The 22558-nt window shown below is 33.6% G+C and overlaps 2 protein-coding genes across 2 annotated transcripts; one reads left to right on the top strand and one right to left on the bottom strand.

Moving 5' to 3' along the window:
• Window positions 1-561: 561 nt before the first annotated feature.
• LOC130677955 (DNA-directed RNA polymerase II subunit RPB2) lies at window positions 562-5896 on the bottom strand. The gene is made up of 3 exons (XM_057484897.1): window positions 5738-5896; window positions 1702-4924; window positions 562-961 (listed from the first exon to the last, which is right to left on the bottom strand). The coding sequence occupies exons 1-3, from the start codon at window positions 5751-5753 to the stop codon at window positions 676-678; spliced, it is 3525 nt and encodes a 1174-aa protein (XP_057340880.1). The 5' UTR covers window positions 5754-5896; the 3' UTR covers window positions 562-675.
• A 2450-nt stretch (window positions 5897-8346) lies between these two features.
• LOC130677984 (peroxiredoxin-2-like) lies at window positions 8347-9800 on the top strand. The gene is made up of 3 exons (XM_057484927.1): window positions 8347-8638; window positions 8942-9165; window positions 9267-9800. The coding sequence occupies exons 1-3, from the start codon at window positions 8594-8596 to the stop codon at window positions 9721-9723; spliced, it is 726 nt and encodes a 241-aa protein (XP_057340910.1). The 5' UTR covers window positions 8347-8593; the 3' UTR covers window positions 9724-9800.
• The last annotated feature ends 12758 nt before the right edge of the window (window positions 9801-22558 follow it).

The following is a 22558-nucleotide window of genomic DNA, read 5'->3' as shown; positions in this document are numbered from 1 at the left end:
TATTTATCAGTTTATTTTCAAAAAATAATAGAGAGAATTTTAAAAATAAAAGTTTAGTTTCCATTTTCACTTGACACTAGTGATCTAGGGCAGAGAAATTGCCTGACAATTGACGTCAATTGACCAGCAAAAAATTAACCAATAATTTTTTGAATTTAACGCCAGTTCCCGCCAACTTTATTTTGCCTAGAAATTTATTTTGTAAAAAATTTACCGCAGAGTTGACTGAATTATTTTTGACGTCAATTGTCAGCCGATTCCTCCTGCTCTGATCATAGAAATTATTTAAAATTTTGAATTGATAATTGATAAGAAAAAAAAAAGTGATAATTGTGGTCGCTATCAAAATGCGTTCCGGCATGAGGACAAATGCAACAGATAGATTTATATAAATATATATATTCACATGTTATAGTTAATTAGTACCGATCTACACACAACAGCATTTGCTGATAATAAAAATTATTTTTTCATCCGCCAGCCTCTAAGCCGCAAAAAATTTATTTTAAAACTTGATAAAAATGTGAGCCTAGTTATTGAAAGTTAAAAATAAATATGATATTTTAAAAATTAATACATTTTTTATTTTCTCATAGAAATATTAACCTCATATAATAATACACGTACAATTAAGTTATATAATTAATTAAAATTAATAAATTTAAATATAAATTATTATGTAACCATAAGCCGCGGCGCGATATTCATTGCCATCAGTTCTTGGAATAGCAACTTGGCCGCATACGGCAGCCGTATCTGGGATATTTGGGTTTTATTTTTGCATCCCTTGCATTCAAAAGTGTTGTTACGTAAATTAGCGATCGCAATCAACCCGCAGAAGTTGCAGATGTGGATGCGGTAGGGATCAGAAACTTCGAATAGACGCTCTCGTAAAAATTGCGCTGCTCCGTGGGAGATCTGGCAATCACGTTCCATTTCACCGAAACGCAGTCCTCCGTCCCTGATTAAAAAAATTTAATTAATTATTACAGTAAAATCAAGTTACCAGACAATTTAAAATTTTCAAATTTTTTTTTTTCACCAAATAAAGTACAAAAAAAAAAAAAAAAAAAAATATGCACATGTAGAAAATTTAAAAAACTACAAGTGCAATTTTTTCAAATATTTTTTTTCTTATAATTTATCCACTAAAACCAAATCCAAAAATTATTAGACGTCAGCTGACTTCAGTATCATAATTATTAATGATCCTGAAATTAGCAGACATTTAAAAATTTTTGAATTTTCGTATTTCAACAAATCAATTGCGAAAAAATAAAATAAAAATATGCACATGTAGAAAATTCAAAAAACTACAGGTGCAATTTTTTCAAATATTTTTTTTTTATATTTTATCGTCTAAAAAAAATCCAAAAATTATTAGACGTCTGCTAACTTCAGTATCATAATTATTACAGCAAACTCAAGTTACCAGACAATTAATAATTTTCGGATTTTTTTTTCGCCAAATGAATTACAAAAAACAAAAAATAAAAATATGCACATGTAGAAAATTTAAAAAACTACAAGTGCAATTTTTTCAAATATTTTTTTTTTATAATTTATTGTTTAAAATCAAAACCAAAAATTATTAGACCTCGGCTAAATTCAGTATCATAAAAAAAAACTGAATTTGAACATTTAAAATTTTTTTGACGACCCATTTTACCCCAACTTTAGTAAATTAATTATCTAACTCACCTAGCACGACCTTCCATAGGCTGTCTCACTAAAATCTGTACTGGACCACGCGCTCGACTGTGGATCTTGTCATCCACCATGTGCTTCAACCTCTGATAGTAAGTAGGGCCCAAGAAGACCTGAGCATTTATTTTCCTGCCAGTGTGTCCGTTATACATGACCTCGTTGCCTCTCAGATGGTACCCGTACTCCTGGAGGAGGGTAGAAATTTTCTGTACATTGACTGCGTCATTGAATGGAGTCGCGTCACCGATTTCCCCCTTGTTAGCGGAAACCTTCCCCTGGATGCACTCGATCAAGTGACCAATTGTCATACGGGACGGAATGGCGTGAGGGTTGATGATAATATCAGGCGTCAAGCCTTCGCAAGAGAACGGCATGTCCTCCTGCCGGTACTGGATACCGCAAGTTCCTTTCTGCCCGTGTCTGGAGGCGAACTTGTCGCCAATCTGCGGTATCCTCACACTCCGCACTCTTATCTTACAGAATTTGTATCCCTCGCTGTTGAGAGTCAGCATCACCTGGTCGACAATTCCCGTTTCGCTGTTACGTAGGAAAGTCGAGGCATCTCTTTTAGTAAATCTTTTAGTGGTTCCTTCAAGCTCGTCGTCGGTCTCGGGCAACGTAATGGTCTTGCCGATGACAACATCGTCACCGGAAACACGAATTCCTGGTGCGATGATGCCGTCATCGTCCAGCTTATCGTAAATCGCGTGACGCATTCCCTGGCAAGTTTGTCTCGTTGGTTTCTCAAACTGTTCCTCCTGGTCTCCGATTCTCTTGCTCTCGGCGTCTTTGTACGACCGGTAGAAAACAGAGCGGAAGAACCCGCGCTCGACTGCGCTGGCATTCAAGATGACACTGTCCTCTTGGTTGTAACCAGTGTAGCAAAGAATGGCGACAATGCTGTTTATACCGGCAGGCAATTCTCTGAACCTCAAGTACTCCATGGATCGGGTAGTGACGAGCGGCTTGTGGGGGTAGTAGAGCACGTGGGCAAGGGTGTCCATTCTCACGTGGAAATTTGTGATGTAGACACCCATAGCTTGCTTACCCATAGCACTCTGGTACGTGTTCCTGGGACTCTGGTTGTGATCAGGGAATGGAATGATCGAGGCGCAGACTCCCAGTATCATCGCCGGGTGGATTTCGCAATGCGTGTACGTGGTACAGTACGCGTACTCTTTGTCCTGTCGCAAATCGTCTGGAGACATGGCGATCATGACCGTCTCTTCCTCGAGAGTGTCAATGTACTCTACGACTCCACTTCCGACCAGTTCCTGCCAGCCGTCGTTGTTGTAATCGCGTTCCTTTAACATGTTGATATGTCTTTTCTTCAGCAGCAACTGCTGGTTCTCGACAATCAGCAGCGGCCTACTGATCCGACCAGCGTCTGTGTAAATTCGTATTTCTCGATCACGAATGTCCCGAATCATGGACACTTCGGACACAATGATGTCCATCTGACGACGCAATTTACGCAGAGTGGCCATCAATTGATCCGGGTCACGATGGATTCCTACCCAGCACCCGTTTACGAATATTTTAGTAGCATCTGCAATAGCACTGGGTGCGATTTCTTCGAGGTTTTCCATCGACCATTCCTCCAAGAACTCGAGAATCGGCGAGGGCTGGGAGCCGACACTGATGTAAGCCATCAGGGCAAGGTTTTTTACTAGACCTACGGCAGCGCCTTCAGGAGTTTCTGCAGGACAAAGCATTCCCCAGAGGGTATTGTGCAACTGACGTGGCTTCGCCAGCTTACCGTCACGTCCGATGGGTGAGTTGACGCGCCGCAAGTGAGACAACGTGGAGGCGAAGGTCAGGCGGTTCAGTACCTGAGAGACACCAGCACGGGCTTGATGAGCCTTCTTTTGATCACCCCAGTTGCCAGTGGCCAGAGAATATCTCAATCCGTCAGTGATGATCTTGGTTTTGATGGCCAGCTCTAAATTAAAATCTTTCCCACGATCAATAAACTTCTGCGCATACATGCGGACTTCTTTCATAAGATTCTTAAATAAACCACGGAATAGAAAAGCCAGAAGTGGTCCGGCCAGATCTAGACGTTTGTTGCCGTAGTGATCACGGTCATCAAGTTCGCGACGACCCAACGCGGCAGAAAGTAAACGATGGACCATGTAGCCGAGAAAATAAGCTTTCTTTGTCTCACAGAAGTCACTGATACCCACGTGAGGCAGCATTTCCTTCTGTAAAATTTCTCGCGCGTACTTAATACGCTTGTCTTTCGTGACACCTGGACGCGCACCACGAGTACCGATGAAATTCAAAGCGACGTTCTGTTCCTGAACGACAAAAGCCTCGTCCAGTGAGGGCTTGACCATTTCCATCATCTCCGGGTCGTCGAAGTCATAAATTATGTGCTCGAGGATGTCACGGTCCGCGACGAAACCTAGGGCACGGAAGACGATCATTATGGGGATTTCTTGTTTGACATATGGTAGGATGGCAATTATGTGCTGGCCGATTGCTGACTTTTTTAAACTCGCGCCACTTCGCGCCATCATGTTGATCCAGAGTGTCGATGTTGGACGCGAGCTGTGCTCGAGACACGAACGTATCTCAGCTTTGTACGCGTATTTACCGTCTTTCATAGCAAAGACGTAGACAGTATTCGTCGCCATTTTTTCCTGTGCTATGAGAACTTTCTCGGAGCCGTTTATTATGAAGTAACCGCCAGGATCTAACGGACACTCGTTCAGTTCCGTCAAATCACGATCGGATAGACCTGCTAGCAGGCAATACTTTGAACGCAGCATGATTGGAATTTTACCGATGAATGTCTTTTGATGCTGAGTCTCGATCGCCTCTTCCTGGTCTTTGACGATGGTCTTGGCGATGTCGACGTACAGAGGCGCCGAGTATGTGAGGTTTCGCAGACGCGCTTCGTTGGGCATCATGGGGGATGGAGCTCCGTCTTTCTCCCAATGTGTCGGTTTGGATAAATAAATTTGCTCGAACTTGAGCAAGTGTCTGGTCGGGTTCTCGATCTCACCAGATGTGTGCTGAGCCTCTGCCTGCAGGTCGATTTGTGGCGACTCCTCGACTATCCTCTGGACCGACATTTCTATGAACTCGTCGAAACTGTCCAGCTGCTGACGGACGAGACCTTTCTCGTCGAAGTAGGCGTTTATGACGATCCAGCAGGCCTCCTGCCATAATTTTGATGAAATCTCCTCAGCGTCTTCGCTCTCGTACTGATCTAAATTTTTTAATTTATTTTATTATTTTTTAATAATTAAATAAAATTGAGTACAAGGCAGGAGGAAAAATGGACTCGACACAAATTTTAGAAAATTACAGAATTTATTTATTTTTTTTTCTGTGATACTAAAGTTAGCCGACGTCTAATAATTTTTGGATTTTTTAAAAGACGATAAATTATAAAAAAAAAATATTTTACAAAATTGCTCTTATAGTTTTTTTAATTTTCTACATGTGCATTTTTTCAGTTTTTTTTTTCTTTAAATTTAATTGTTCAAAATAAATTCTAAAATTTTAAATTGTCTGTTAACTTCAGGATTTTTTTTTTTGAGTTTTTAAAAAAAATTATTGGGGTATTTTGACCCTCGTATTTTCAGTTTATAAAATAAGTACACGTCCATTTTATTACCACTGAATTTTGTATATTTTCGAAAAATTGCAATCAATGTTTTTTTTCAATGAAAAAAAAAAATTTTTTAATAAAATGAAAGTTTTCATTAAAACAAATGAATCAAAAAAAAATTTTTGTTGATTTCGAGGAAAATAATTAATAATTAATCAGTGATGATTATTAATTAAAGTTTTTGTATTATGAGTTTTTGAGGTTACCTACAATTTAATTAAAAAAAAAACAACAATCATTTATTCTAAAAATATTGGATTTATTAAAATTGAAGTTAAAAATATTCAAATTAATTAATTAAAAAAAAAGTAATTAAATAAGCGTCACTTATAAATCAGTAAATAAAACAAGTTTTGGAATCGGGTAATTAAAAAATATACGTATATATTTTATATGTAAAATAATTACCTTCGTCAGCGTACATGATTATTTTATTTTTAAACTTTCTTACAAATTAAAATAAAAACTAAAATATTGTTATTTATATTAATAAAATATATCAGTGCCCATGCGGTTAAGTGAGCAGCCAAGCGGTTGTTTGACGAATAGTTTCTTTTCCTCTAATTACTAGGCTATATAGCACAACAGCATCAAAATCAGAATCATAATCAGAGATGAAACTTGCAGGGAAAAATTATTTTTCACACTACCGCCATCTTTAGTTTAAAAATGGCGGCGTCTGAGCGCGCGCGGGCGGACTGCGCTGCAGGTTTATTCGGTCAGTCGTTGAAACAAAAGACTAAGTGAGAGTGAGTGCAAGGGATTAGTGATTGTTGTTACGTTAATGTGAAGCTTTTATAATATTTATGAGTAATTAATTTAAAATTAGTGTTTTTTTATTTAAATAATTAATTGTGTTGAAGTTTTAGTGAAAGTGGTTCAATTTGTTGTGTGATTTGTAGTGTCTAGTGATTTGTGGTGATGATTCTAAAGTTCTAGAGCTGATACCTGATGTCTATTCAAAAATTTACGCAAAGTGAATATTTAAATAATTAATTAAAAATAAATGGAATTAATTTCGAATTTTTATTTATGATACTCAAGTTAGCAGACAGTGTCAGTTTTTGAATTTTTTTTTCAACGAATCATTTACAAGAAAAAAAAAAATAAAAATATGCATGTGTAGAAAATTTAAAAAACTATAAGTGTATTTGTTTAAATATTTTTTTTTTTTAAGTCCATCATTTTGAAAAATATCAAAACATTATGAGACGCCGGCTAATTCCAGTAGCATCTGAAGTTGGTCAGCGTCTAATTTTTTGATTTCTTTTAAAAATGATAAATTAAAAAAAAAAAATATTTGGAAAATTGCACTTATATTTTTTTTTATTTTCTACATGTGCATATTTTTATTTTTGTTTTTTTTTTTTGTTATTGACTTGTTGAAAAAAAAATCCGAACATTGCTCAGTTTCTGTTAACTTGAGGATCGTCCGCGCGTGGGCTGACGGCGCTGTAGGTTTATTTAGTCAGTCGTTGAAACAAAAGACTAAGTGAGAGTGAGTGCAAGTAATTGGTGACTGTTATTACATTAATGTGAATTTTTTATAATATTTATGAGTAATTAATTTAAAATTAATGAATGTGAATGTAGCAGACATCAGACAAATTTAAAATTATAAATAAATGGAGTAAATAATTAATAAAATGAAATTAAAAAAAAGGCGCATTTACAAAATTAAAAAATTAATAAGTGCATTTTTTCAAAATATTTTTTTTCTAATTACTTACTCTATTAATTTATAATTTTAAATTTGTCTGATGTCTGCTACATTCACATTCATTAAAATTAGTCTTTCTTATTTAAATAATTAATTGTGTTCAAGTTTTAGTGAAAGTGGTTCAATTTGTTGTGTGATTTGTAGTGTCTAGTGATTTGTGGTGATGATTCTAAAGTTTTAGAACTGATACCTGATGTCTATTCAAAAATTTACATTAAATGAATATAATTATGTTTAAATAATCGATTAAAAATAATTTCACCGAAGTTAGCCGACGTCTAATAATTTATGGATTTTTTTTAAAAGAATAAATTACAAAAAAAAAATATTTAAATAATTGCACCTCTAGTTTTTTAAATTATATACATGTGCAATTTTTCAAATTTTTTTTTTTTTAATTCATTTGTTGAAAATAAAAATCCGAAAATTATTAATTGTCTGTTAACTTCAGGATCATTAAAAATAATGATACTGAATTTAGCATACGTCTAATAATTTATGGATTTTTTTTTAGACGATAAAATATTAAAAAAAAAATTGCACCTGTAGTTTTTAAAATTTTCTACATGTGCATATTTTTATATTATTTTTTCGCAATTGATTTATTGAAAAATGAAAATCCGAAAATTATTAATTGTCTGTTAACTTCAGGATCATTAAAAATAAAAGTACATTCGGAAATGCAAAGTATTGTGGTGTAGTTAAGTGTTAAGTGTTCAGTGCTAGTGTAAAGTGTTGCTGATGGCTGATTGCTGAGAACTTCCCAGTTCCTGAGCAAAATCATCTGGCATCGTCTGGTGGGGGAATAGCAGTTAAGTGACGTTTGTTTAGCTGCGATACACTTGGAGCAATTTAAATTAAATCTCCAAGTGTATTAGGACACCCTTCTGCATATTATTTCCCCGCCAAGGTTTGTTCAAACACTTAACTGTTTTTTTTTAAATATTTTAATTATTTTTCTATCATATTTTGCCGCCATTTCATTTTGACGTACGATTTTCAATTTTTCCACAATTTCTAGTAATTTATTTTTCAAATTTTTAAATTTCCCGCGCAAGTAATAAAAGTAATTCATAAATTAATTACTTTGGGTGTGATAAAATTTTTTTTTGACATTTTCAAATTTTTTTTAAATACATTTAAAATGTCTCGTGAGAATTCAAATAATTTTTTGAATTCTATGGCGCCATTTTGGATTATTTTCAAAAATGACTTACTGCGAGTCGATAATACGTTTTCTCAAGTTATCGACTGCAAGCATAAGCGATAAATTTATCAACGCGGTGCATCTTGAAATTTCCACCCCGGGGTGAACATTCGAGACAAATAAATAAAACTCGAGTGAAAAAGCCGTATAAGTTTTTCTTCTACAACCAATTCGCTGACATTCCTATTTTTAATAAATAATAATAATAATAATCGATAAATATTATTGGCATTTATCAGAAATTTAAAAGCAGTAGTGATAATTTTAATAAAGTGTCTTGTTGTCATAAATTTTATTATATAACCTAACTCGTGAATATTTAATATTGCACATAAAAATGTCACGATTATTGATAAATCTCTGTCCCAAATTAAAAACTTTGGTAAGTATTTCAAATTTTTTTTTTTACGATACTCTAGTCAACCGACATCCAATAATTTTTTGGTTTTTTTTTAAACAATAAATTATAAAAAAAAACTATTTTAAAAAATTGCACTTGTAGTTTTTTAAATTTTCTACATGTGAATTTTTTTATTTTCATTTTTTTTGTAATCGATTCGTTGAAAAAAAAATCCGAAAATTAGTTGCCTGTTAACTTCATTATCATTTTTTTTTTACTGAAAAATAATTAAATTTTAGTTGGTAAATAAATTGTTTTTTAAATTTTATTTTATTTGAAAAATAGATTTCATCATCTGTTGGATCGTTGGCTGAAATAAAATCAGTCAATTTAATTAATAGCCAACGTAATTTTTCAATGACATCGAGGCTGCTATCAGGTTACGCGCAGGTACAAAAACGTGCGCCGGATTTTTCCGGTACTGCTGTCGTCGATGGTGAATTTAAAGAAATAAAATTATCCGATTATCGTGGAAAATATCTCGTTTTATTTTTTTATCCACTTGATTTGTAAGTATCACTTATAACAATTTTTAAATTACGCGCGCTTTTTAATTTTGAATATTTGAATTTTTTAAATAAAATACTAAATTTTAAAATAATATTTCCAGCACATTCGTTTGCCCAACTGAGCTGATAGCATTCAATGAAAAACTATCAGAATTCAAGTCCCTAAATGCCGAAGTAATTGGGGTATCAACAGACTCTCAGTTCAGTCACTTGGCCTGGATAAACACTCCCCGTAAGCAAGGCGGTCTCGGGAGCTTGGATTACCCACTGCTGAGCGACTTCCACAAACAAATATCCCGGAACTACGGCGTGCTGATAGAAGAACAGGGTATCGCACTACGTGGTCTCTTTGTCATCGACAAGGAGGGATACGTGCGGCAGATGAGTATCAATGATCTGCCGGTTGGCCGCAGCGTCGAGGAAACACTCCGTCTTATCAAGGCCTTCCAGTTTGTTGAGAAACACGGGGAAGTTTGTCCCGCTAATTGGCAACCAGACTCCAAGACAATTAAACCCAACCCCAAGGACAGCAAGGAGTACTTTGAATCAGTCAATTAATTTTTGTTTATTCATTAAGTTTTTATGTTAAAAAATGTTTGGTAAATTATAGGAAATATAAATCATCTAAAAAATTATCCCATTATTATTATTTACAAGTCAAAGGGGTAAAATGGGCCCGTTGAAAAAATTTAAATACTGTCCAAGTTCATTTTGTCTCATCCTTTTTATTTATTAAAAAATTACGATGGCCCATTTTTCCCCGGGGGTCTATTTCGCCCCTCCGGCCCAAAATAATTAAAAAAATTACTTGAGATCCCGTACAAAAAAATTTAACAATACAATTATTATTTTTTTTTATTCGAGTATTTTTGGGGTTGAATTGTTTTTGCGGACAGCGCGTGCTGACGTGTGTTTAAAACAGCAATTTGCTGCCCGGCGATTGATACATTACAGTTTCGAGTATACGCACGTGCAATTGGTGTAATTTTCACGTAAAAAATAACAATAATAATAATTATTATTTTTATCTCAAGTATAAAGATGTAAGCAAGACCAATCAGTCATAAAGGGCACAAGGGCACGCGGATTTTGAATAGAGAGACCACCGTCTAGTGGGAAGAAAGTGTAGCAAGTATATATATACAGTAGAACCTCGATAACTCAAACCTCGATAAGTTCAAAACCTCTGTAACTTGAAAATTTTTTTGATTCCCTTCCCTTCACTGCTTAAAACCTCTATTACTTAAAGTACAAAACCTCGATAACTCAAACAATTATTTTGAGCATTGCCCTTGATAACTTAAAATAATATTTTGGTGACCTCCATAACTTAAAGTAATATCATTGAGTCATCGTATTAAGTATGTATGCAAACAAAAGGTTTCGCCAAAAGCTTAATCGATTTTCACTTTAACGATTAACGAGCATTCATTGAGGGTTGTGAAGACATTAACGACGAAATTTTCTCTTCTTTACATAACATTGAAAGAGTAATTGATGTAGAAAATCGAAAATGTATGAAACAAAAGAAAATTACTGACTTTTTCTCGAAGAATTAAATTTACTCAAAGGAATATACGTATATATATATAAATACCATATATAAGCCATATATATCATAGCTAAATTTGTCATTAACGACAAATTTGGGAACTGGGGAAATAAAGGATCAAGGGGAGGGGGAGGACCTTTACTCAGTAGGAATTTTCATATAAGAGTAAATATATATGTATAAATAAATAAAAATCTATCATTTCTATTGAATTATATGTATCTTTTTCACACTCAAGTTTCCAATCAATAAACCTCGTTAAGTTAAAAATTTTACTTTAATAACCTCTCTAACTTAAACTCTCGATAAGTAAAAAACTCGATAACTCAAATTTTTTTACGTTTCCCTTGAATTTTAACTTATCGAGGTTCTACTGTATATATATATATATAAGGGTGGTGGTGGGGGGAAAGAAAGAGGCACACCAAGCAATCTCGTGCTGGTTGATTTGATTCTTTGTGGCGATGGGAGCAATAGCAGATCGAGTAGTCACTCTGAAAGAGCACGTTTCCTTCGTCGACGGATTATCCTTCTCTCGTCTTTATCTCTCGCTTCTGTGAATTTGTGTCCAATCCTACGGATTTATTATTATTGTACAAGGGAGTCATTCAGTGTGCAAGGATTTACTTTTTTATTTTTATTGATAACCAGAATTTGTCTTGATAAAAAATACTACGATCGGAATAAGTAGTTTATTTTATTTAAACCTCGATAGATAATTAGTATCAGTAATGTTGGATTCTCTGTACAAAAATCAATCTTTATTCTTTTATATATTTTATTTAATATTTCTCTTTACTAAATATTCTGTTCGAAATAATATTTCGAACAGTGTTGCATTTAAGTCGTAGTATATATTTAAGTTGAGTTCAAAATATGTAGGGGAGGGAGGGGCAAAAGGGGGTACTTTAAGAAATACCAAGTTTTCGAGGACTCAAATACGCTAAATCTTTTTTTTTTAATGATATTTAAAGTAAATAGAAGAAATTTTCAGTTACCGTTGAAAAAAAAAATTTTTCATTTTTGCGGGCAAAGTGGGGTACCCCCTAAAAAAGGTAAAAAAAAAAATTTCTGGATTTTAAACGAATTTGATTGAGTTGAATTTTTTTGCAAGTAATTTACATGAAGAAAAATGATATTTTACATGTTTATTGGATACAAATGAAGAAAAAAAATTTTTAATAGTTTTTATCGTAAAACAAACGTCATTAATATTTTTCAACTGACAATTGGTTTTTAAAAAATTTTACCAAAAAAAATTCAAAGTAACGCTTATTTATAATTACAGAAGTGATTTTGGAATGTTTAAAAACCATTTAAAATATAAAATTTTTTTTTAGGGAAAGGGGGGGCAAAACGGGATACTTAACGAAAAATTAAGTTTTTAGGGACATAAATATCGTAAATTGGCTTCATTTTGATTCTATTTGAAATAAATATAACGAATTTTAGACTGCCATCAGAAAAAAATTTTTTATTTTCTGCGGGCAAAATGGGATACCCCAAAAAAAAGTAAATTTTTTTTTTTTTTTTTTTCAAGTGAATAAAATTGATGTAATAATGTCTTTCTAAATTGATGTAAGTAATAAAATTTACTCTCAACATATTTTTAGAGAAGTTTTTCCTTGTTATTTCTTTTCAAAATTTGAAATTGGCGCCAATAATATACTTTTCGCAAAAAATATAAAAAGGTTTTTTTTTTAGCTTTTAATAGTGTAAAATGATACTAGATGTCATTTTTAACCATTTTCAAAAGTTTGTCGAGAAAAAAAAATTTTGACGAAATTTTGAGGCTATCCCATTTTGCCGGCCTATCCCGTTTTGCCCCCCTTCCCCTATATGTTTATTTAAGGAAAAGAAAGCTAGCATGGATCAAATTTAATGACCTTAGGTACTTGGGTCGACGAGAGATTCCAAGTAAATGCAAGGCAATATGTTTTTCTTCATTTACACTCATATATATTTTGAACTTAGAGATCTTTGTTATAAAAAAAGAGGAGAGGTTGTTGGACCTCAGTATTAAATAATATTAAAAGAATAAGTTAGTCTAAGCTAAATCTCTTCCGAGTGAAGACATACCCTAGAGCGCGTATTTTAATAAAAGGAAATAATTTTCATTTGTTTAATAAATTGATTTGTTTGATTCACGATTACCATACCTAAATTCCCAACAAGTAATTATTGTTGTCTATGTGTAATTCAAAGCCGTAATCGGTTTTATATCATGTGGTATCCAATTTAAATTTGAATGTCGATTGAAATTGGCGAGTAAGTAGGCAGTAGAGTTGAGAGTTAGTTGGGAGTGAGTTGAGTGAGTGGAAAAGGGTGATGAGTGCTACTTGAAATCGATAAGCTACACCTTTTGAGAGATTTATATATAGATATAGAAGTAGATATATATATAAGAGTTCGCCAAAGGGGATATATGCAATTGGAAATGGTAAAAGAGAGAGCGGTTGTATAGCGGCGGAGCGAGAGATCATGTTGAAAGAGACTTACGTCTTCAAAGGTCTCGTGATAAATTTCCGCGAGTAGAAGCGAGTCTGTGAAGAGAGGGGGTGGTTTTCCGAGGAGTTAGATATTATATATAATAAGAACTAGAGAGGGAGAGATGAAGATGAGGGAGCTTATTATTTCGGATGTTAGTATTAGTAGTCAAGGTACTCGTACTCTTTTTGCTTCCGTCTCTTTCACTCTTTTTGAACTTGGGCTGCGAGGAGTACGAATGAGAGGGAGAGAGAGAGAAAGAGAGTGTGCTTTACTATTACTACTGAGGCTGAGGCTGCTGGTAACGCCCCAAAGGAAGGGATAAAGTAACCGGAGATGAGCGATGGCAGTAAGAGGAATAGAAATGGGGGATGGGAAAAAACTGAAAAGCGACGCCAGAGATAAACGGCTCATCCTCTCTTATATCCCGCCAAATCCAATCCTGTCCTCGAGAATGGGAGTCTCGAAGGACTAATCATATTCGAACCACCATAAACTTATATATATATATATATATACTTTTTATCATGGAAAAATAAATATATTTAATAATACTTTGTTATTTTATAAATAATTTTTTTACTATCCCGGTAGCTTACGGGCACTTTGGAGCGACCGCGGGATATTTGAACTCATTTTCTGACGGACTTTTAAATATATGACGTATTGTTAATTAACGTGAACTGGCCCTTGATCACGACTACTATTTTCCGATCGGATTAGATGTAGATGGAATGAGAAACACGAAATTTTTATTTTATTCAAAATTTTTTCAAATAATCGAGTTATAAATTTATCAGTAGATTGATTTTATATTTATGTATTAGTATAAAAATGTATAAAACTTTTCTCATCTTACGATGAAAAAATATATTCGTGTTATAACCACAGCAAAGTCTCACGTGTAGTTTATGTGTATATATATATATTTTTTTTATAAACTCATACTTTTTCTTGGAAGCCGGTGGGAGCCGTCTCAAAATGTACTTTCTGTCCGCACCTTCCATTCGAGAAAAGTAGGGTTTTGCTTGCGGTATATCACGTTGATGTGAAAGCTCGCAACTCCGTGACGACGCTTTTTCAGCTAAAACGACAAGAAGTATAAGCATAAAAAAATATATAAATAAAGTCAAGTATAAAAATAAATTTTTCATGCCGAAAAAAAACTCAAGTATTTAATTTTAAAAATTGTTTTTATCGTTGATCGAACACTCGTGATTGCACACGACGATCAATGACCAAGTCCTTTAGAATTTCTCTGTGAATCTGTATTGAGTGTGGAATAAAAGAATAAAGAAAGTAGTATAGCGGGAGGATGCACCGACTACTACTACTACTACTTTTCCGTCTCGACGCTGGGTCGCCGGCTACTGGGACCCGGGACTTTGATTACTTGTTTTAATCTTCCAACTAGTGGTAGAGCATCTGTCACTCAAAACACGTAATTGTACGATCCACCCCTTTTGCCTTATTCTATGCGCTTCTGCTCATTTCAATTTCACTCTCTTGCACACACTCAATAAAAATTTGTTTACTTCGAATCCCGCTACGGTGGCGCTCCTGGTACTTTTTTTTGTCGCTCACAGTTGATTTCTTTTTTTACCACTTACTACTTACTCCAAATAGCCAGTTGAGCTCAACCAACAGTCAAATTAAACCAGATATTTCACGTATCAAAAATTGACCGATGAGAACTTTCTAGAGGATCAAAATTTTAACTCAAAAATTTAAATGAAACATTTGACATCTCGATGACATCTACGTAGAAAAAAAGAATTTCTTGGCACAAGAAATATTTTGTATTATGAATTGAAGACAAAAATTTTTCTTGGCTCAAGAATTTTTTTTTCGCCTGAAAAATTTTTTTCTTGTTCCGAGAAAATTTTTTCTTATCCTAAGAAAAGTTTTGTTTTCACTTTATAATACAAAAAATTTCTTGGGTCAAGTAAAAATTTTCTTAGAACAAGAAAAAATTTTTTGCGCCAAGAAATCCTTTTTTTCTGTGTAGTACACATAAAAAATTCATTTAAATTTTTTGCTCTCTCCCACACGTAGAATTACATATGAATTTGATGTAAGATAGCAGCCTCAATTTTACGTCAAATTTACAAATTATTTTACGTATATGAGAGCCAAAAAGTTGAATTGAAATTTTTTATATAAGGTAAGAGACCAAGTACCCGATCGGGGAACTAGTACTCAATCACTTCATGCATTTGTATATTTATATTTAGTAAAATTAGATAAATATCGATATACAAATACATGAGTGATCGGGTACTAGTTCCCTGATCGGGTACTGGGTCTCTTACCTTATACTGTACGTCATCAAGATGTCAAAAGTTTAATTTCAATTTCTGAACAAACTCTGGTTTCCTGGATACGTCTTCAACAATAGAAAATTTTCTCAAAAATTTAAAAGGGTTTTAATTCTTCAACCATTAGGGGAAGGAGGGGCAAAACGGGATAGGCCGGCAAAATGGGATACCCTCAAAATTTCGTCAAAATTTTTTTTTCTCGAAAAACTTTCGAAAATGGTCAAAAATGACATCTAGTATCATTTTACACTATTAAAAGCTAAAAAAAAACATTTTTATATTTGTTGCGAAAAGTATAATATTGGCGCCAATTTCAAATTTTGAAAAGAAATAACAAGGAAAAACTTCTTTAAAAATATGTTGAGAGTAAATTTTATTACTTACATCAATTTAGAAAGACATTATTACATCAATTTTATTCACTTGAAAAAAAAAAAAAAAAATTTACTTTTTTTTTGGGTATCCCATTTTGACCGCAGAAAATAAAAATTTTTTTCTGATGGCAGTCTAAAATTCGTTATATTTATTTCAAATAGAATCAAAATGAAGCCAATTTACGATATGTATGTCCCTAAAAACTAAATTTTTCGTTAAGTATCCCGTTTTGCCCCCCTTCCCCTAATTTATTTATGAAATAAATAAATTTATCAATATGATATTTTCATTTACTAAAAAAAAAATATTTCTGTGGATTCAAGGGAACAGATGTAGTGGGATAAAAAAAATCAGAGAGAGAGGGTGTTCTCTTGTCTCTTGGGGTTATTTTCAGTCGATTATCCTTAGAACCATGGGGTCAATGAAGAGTGTGCCCCAGACCAGTAATTCGCCTCCACTGGACTCTATTAAAAGGCAAAGACATGATGCTCGGTGTGTTGGATGTATAGATGATGATCATGATGTTGATGTATAGATGGCGGAGAGCAACTAATGCATAACGGGGCCGGCGAACGACTATTGTAATCGGTCTACTCGGTCGCGTTAACGTTTCGTGTAGCTCACATGAGTGCACCGCAGTAGTAAATGCACATACGTGGGTTTTGCACGAGGCTGACGTTTAGCTGAGTGCTGAGTACTGGAATATAAGCGTCGATTGGATCGAGAATTCCCAGTGGTAACATGCACACCACACAGTACACGGTACACTACACCAGTAAAGTATATACTGAGTACTGTACAGCAGTTGAAGCACTGGGAGATGAACTAAAGTATCTACTGTCTCCCTTTACTTTTCACGATACGCCTTTTACTTTTACATTTTTTCCACATTTGTTGTGTGGATTTAATCCCGCTGGGGAATTTAAAAAGATTTCATTGCTTTGATATTATTTCATACTTTCAGCTTTAGTCTTTGAGTTATTTTTTTTTTTAACTGTAGAGATGTATAGAGATTTTTAGTTTTGTTGGTTTCACAGAAATTTAATTATTGTGTTTGTTATAATTGTGCAACTTTTGTTAAAATTTGCTACAAAATGTCGGAATTTGATAAATAGGTTCTAAAAATACAACAGGTTCAAAAAATTTTATTAGAAAGACTCAGGAAATTTTTTCCAATTTTTTTGCTCCCACCCTTGGACAAGTCTGTAGAAAAAAAATCATCGCAGTTTTGAGTTTAAAAATTAAAAAAATTTTGAAACTCAAAAAGCAGAGAAAAAATCGAGTGTATTTTTGGATAAATTTTTTCCTTGCTATGGCAAAATTTACTGACATAAAATGAATTATGTGAAAATTTCACCTCAAAATATGAATAAATAAATTTTCAATAGTGAGCTAATGCATTTTCGTAATAATTTCCACCATTTTCATTGAGGTTCAAAGTTATTTCGATAAGAACTTCACTTCCAATCGGCTGGCAAATGCATTTTTCGTTTTAAATAAAATCTATATTTTTAAATAAATTAAAAATAACTGATTACTTCAGTAAATAATAAATAAACTCCATTCATATTTGCATCAAGTCGAACAAAATCTGTGAAAATGAAATTTTCCGCATCCACACCTCCATACATTAATTCCCGCCGCAAGAAATATGAAGCATACCTGCTCGCGAAAAAAACTCAAACCATTGCTCACATATAATCTCACTATGTGGAAAACTCGCGTCTCTATATACCTTATATATATATATATATATATATACAAATAAATAAAAAAAAAGACTATTCCATCGCTGGTTGTGCGAGCACTCTGCGTAATAATCTGACTGCGGACTGTCTACACAAAGAGATAAAGACATATAGACGTACATCCAGCGTTGCACACTACATAGAAATATGTAAGCCATGAATATATTGGAAATAATCGCGAATATGGGAAAAATAAAAAATTTATTCGCAAATAAAAGTAAAAAGACAAAAAAGAAAAACCATTAGCTGACCAAAATAAAAATCGTTACGCTGTGAATAGACTTGATATTCATTTTTTAAAAAAAAAATTATATAATTTTATGAAACCTGTATACATTATGTATTAATGTACTAAAACCTACTACCCTATTATGTGCAATATGCTTTGGTTTTGAATCTCTGGTGCTCCACTCATATGCTTTCGGTTTAATATCTCGCGAGATGAACCAAAGGGTGCCAGTGTAGTACCATATCAAATTGCTTTTCAGTAGCAGACGGTCGCGAGATATCCAATGAATATATATATATATATATAAATTGTATAGACGGAAATCGTAAGCTATAGAGGTAAAGCATATACAATAAAGTGTAGATATATATGTATATATCTGAAGCGAGGGAGAGAGAAAAGAGAAAAAGAATTGAGAAGAGAAGAGAAGAGAAGCAAAAGCAAAAGCTAAAGCACAAAACTGCGTGGATGCTGTTGGTGTTTTCTGCAACATGTGCTCGATACTCGCATGATGATGTATACAGGGTGCGAGTGAGTATTAAAAGTGGTATAGAGAGTATAGAGTAGAGGCACTGGGTGGTACTGAGAGAGAGTTGTATCTGGTGTATGGAATGACGTATACAGGATAAAAGAGCAAGTGAAAAGGGAGCCTCTTTTTAATCTAGCGACGATTCGTAACCCCCGACTCCTTTCATAGTTACGTGCTTAGTGCTTATACCCATTGACTCTCGTCTTTATCTCTCCCTTTTTTTATTTATTTACTTTTATTATTATTATTTTTTATTTTTAAAACTTTTGTGTGTGATCTCTGTCTAGTTGAACTGTTTTCTCCATCGCGTCTTCATTGCTTCCGTTTTAACAGACTACGAAATGCTTACGAGTTGAGGGACCGGAGATATGATGCGATGGGTGGGCGCCACACGTGGGCGCCGTTTTACTTCAATGTTCTTTTCTTTGTTTTTATTCATACAATACGGGCTTCGATTCATTTTATTCGGTCTTTGTGACTTCGATAAAGTACAGGGATGCACTTTTTTAGAAAAATTAATATTTATTGATTGCAGTTGACAGAACTGTTACTATTTTCCAAAAGCCTTCGTATAAAATAAAATACTAATACTCCATTCGAAATTTGGTTTGAAACTTTTCGGAAAATTTAAATTTCATCAGTCGAAATTCGATTCAATTTAAAATTTAAATAACAATTATGAAATTCAAATACTAATTGCACACCCCTGTTATGAAATAAATATTTTTATCTACTGATGACTAAATTCGTTATTTTTTAAATTTACTAATGTCATAAAAATATTTATTTTCCCTTTTGTTATTAATAAATTAATAACTTTTCCATTTATACAACCCAAGTATCCCTTGGCGGCATCGCTCCCACTTCTGCTCCACATATCTAGAGACAAATTGACGTGCGTGGTCATGATCAATGTATTTTTTTTTTTTTTTTTTTATTGATATTATTAATTTTATAATATTTTTGTTATTATTTTATTCCATTAGGATAATTGTGTGTTGATTACAGTGAAGGAGGCGGGTTAATGTTATGACTGATCGTGATAATAGAGATGTTAGTATGTCGGGTGTAGAGTAAATTAAACGGGAAAAAAGAATGATGAGTAGTGAGCATTGAATGGCTAAAGCAGCAGTAGTAGTAGTAGTAGTAGTAGTAGTAGTAGTAGTGGAATTAGTATACTGCCATAGACGTGGGTGATATATATCTAAGGTTAAAATGAAGCGTCATCTGCCCATATGATCTGTCAGGTGATTTGATGTTAAGCGCCAGCTGTTGGTAGATTAGTTCGAGCCAACGACCTAATTAAGCGATTAATTGTGTCCACGGGTCGAATTACTTTAGGATTACTATCGTCGTTTGATTTTTAGGGTTTGATAAGTGTTTCAAATTATAATAATATACATATTTATTTAAGTCACCGTTTTATTATTTTAAGGGGGATAGCCACTGTGAAATTTCGAAAAAAAAATTTTTTTTTTTTATTAAATCAAAGTGTATGTTCAAAAATATGTATCTAAAGTTTTATATGAAAATTCTGAATATTTTTCAAGTTATAGTCATTTTTGTGACAGCACGTCAACTGACTGTTGCATCAATTAAAAACTTTAAATGCATTTTTCTCGAAACTACTTTTTTGAACTGGTGGCATCTGTAATTTGCATAAATATCAACCGATTCGCAACTTTTTTTTTTGCCGTATTCGTCTATTCAGTAGCTAAAGTCGCACGTAGGGGATTTTGAAAATTTTGATTTTTAAGATTTTTTAGGGCTGTTTGAATCCAAAAAAATGAGAAAAAATAACGAAAAAATTTTTAATATGTCGCCATTTTTTTTCAAATCAAAATTTTCAAAATCCCCTATGTGCAACGATAGTCACATGCATACAGATTACAACGCCGTTTGGTTTTTTTGTTTCTGATAATACGTTTTTGAGTTAGAGATGACACCGTGGTGGGGGAAATTTTTTTGTTACTCCACAAAAATGCTTATAACTTTGTAACAAAATGATATTTTTCAATGAAAATTTAGGAGAATTATCTTCAATGTATACTTTATAAAACAAAAAAAACCCGATCCCCAAATTCCTTTATTATTCCAGTCAAAAAAATTCCCGAAAATCACCTATTTTTTCGATCCTCACAGTGGCTATTTCCCTTAATTTTTAAAATAAATAAGACAAAATTTATTTTTTGAATTATTTTAGTAAATAAAAAAAATAATTAATTTTATTGTCGGGGGAAATTAAATAACTTTTTTTTAATAGAGAATAGGGGATATATTTAATATCTATTTATATATTTTTATTTATTTTCGGGAGGGTAATTTTTAAAAGGAGGATCGGTCAAGTTTTTATTAAGCAGTTTTTTTGTGACCGGGAGATTTGACAAACACACTCGTAACACGATCATTACACTTTTATATATGTGTGTTAAGGGTGATGATAATCATGGGGATGAAGGGGGCGCTAAATACACTGCGGGGGCACATGGTGTGCTCTCTCTCGTCCATTGTCATCCCCTTTACGCGTTAAATTACTCTGGGGTACGATACGATATACACGCGTGTTAGGATGAAAAGGATAAAAAAAACTAAAGTAAAATAATAAAAATGAGAAGGAAAGAAAAGAGGGCGGGACGTAAAGCGACGAGCGACGGCATCAGAACGACAACGAGCACTAAAGACCCGCAATTCGACTCCAGATTGCCGGGGTAACAATAATGTCACCGGCAAACTTTCGATCCGTTGCAAACTCGATACCTACTGTCGTCATCCACCACCACCAGGACCTTTTTTCACTCCCTGCTTTCCTTTGTACCTCTTTAGAAAATTTTTTTATTACTACACTCTTTAATACGATCCCATGTACTTTCATTTATTTTTTTTTTTCAAGTCAATGGAAATTTATTTTTTTATCTTACAAATAAATATTTATTACGCGAGTAAAGGATGAAACGTACGTTTGATCAATTCAACTTTTTCGCGGCTAAATTTCGATTTATTTTTTATTAATTTTTATTCACGAGTAAATAAAAAAATAAAAAATTTTACAAACAAAAAACAACATCAGCGAATCCCAAAGGACAAGTAGAGTTTCGTGCCCTCTAAAGATACCGAGGGTGTGCATCTGCAAATAAAAGTATATGAGAGTGTGATGGTGTGTGTAAAGTGAAAGAAAAGTTTGGATTTGTCGTGACAGAGATGAAGAGGATGAATTAAAAATAAGGATAAAAGGTTTTATTTGAGATCATAGGCCAAAGAGCAAACGAAGGTGTGATGATGCTTGACATATACTCATCCATGTATATGTTATGCACACCACGACGATGATTGAAGTGCACTTAACTCTTGTAATACGTCACACTCATCAACGAGTCGAGTACAAGCAAAGTATTGTCATCCGGATGTGTTCCCTTGTGGTCTAGGGTCTGCGGTGTGCATAAAAACTCTTATCCGAACTCATGCACTCATAAATTCTCTCTTGCTCTCTACTTACTCAGTACACGTTTGCTTGCAGAGTACAAATATATATGAGTAGAGTTAAAGAACCCAAGAGGACATTGTATATAATATACGGACGACAACAAAAACGATGCACCGATGCTCAGACGGATATGAAGATGGAGATGATGACGTTCACTCACTTATGAACACTCGTAACCGCTTCCGCCGGTGCACTCGTGCAGATAATTTTTCACGGCGCCCATTAGACACATCTTGTACATCTTTTTACTTGAATAGAGTTACATTTTTTTAACTTTTTTTCATTACGTGAATGCAGTCGGGTGTGCAAGATATTTTCCTAAGATTACGGAGGATTTTCTGTACTTAATACTCTATGTTTCGAGTCGGTTTTTTTGTTTAATGAGTAAATAAATATTTTTGAACACCGCTCGTGCACACGCTGGAAAATAAATTCGTTTGGCCAAGAAACGGCGGGTCGACAAATTAATTTGTTATGGTAACGAATTTCTATGTGACGGTAATTTATCGTCAGAAAAATAATTTTCCAGTAAAAAATGATCTCTAGGCATTACGGAAATAAATTCTAGTGATTTTTGGGGTAAAATCGAAAAGACGAAGTGCAAAAAATTTTTTTGACACTGCCCGAGTCGAAATATTAGACGTAAGTTGAACGTTCTTAACGTTTTAAACGTG

This window comes from Microplitis mediator, chromosome 11 (assembly GCF_029852145.1).
Source record: "Microplitis mediator isolate UGA2020A chromosome 11, iyMicMedi2.1, whole genome shotgun sequence".
NCBI lineage: Eukaryota > Metazoa > Arthropoda > Insecta > Hymenoptera > Braconidae > Microplitis > Microplitis mediator.
The sequence above is the reverse complement of the archived record's forward strand: the minus strand, read 5'-3'. Positions and strand labels throughout refer to the sequence as shown.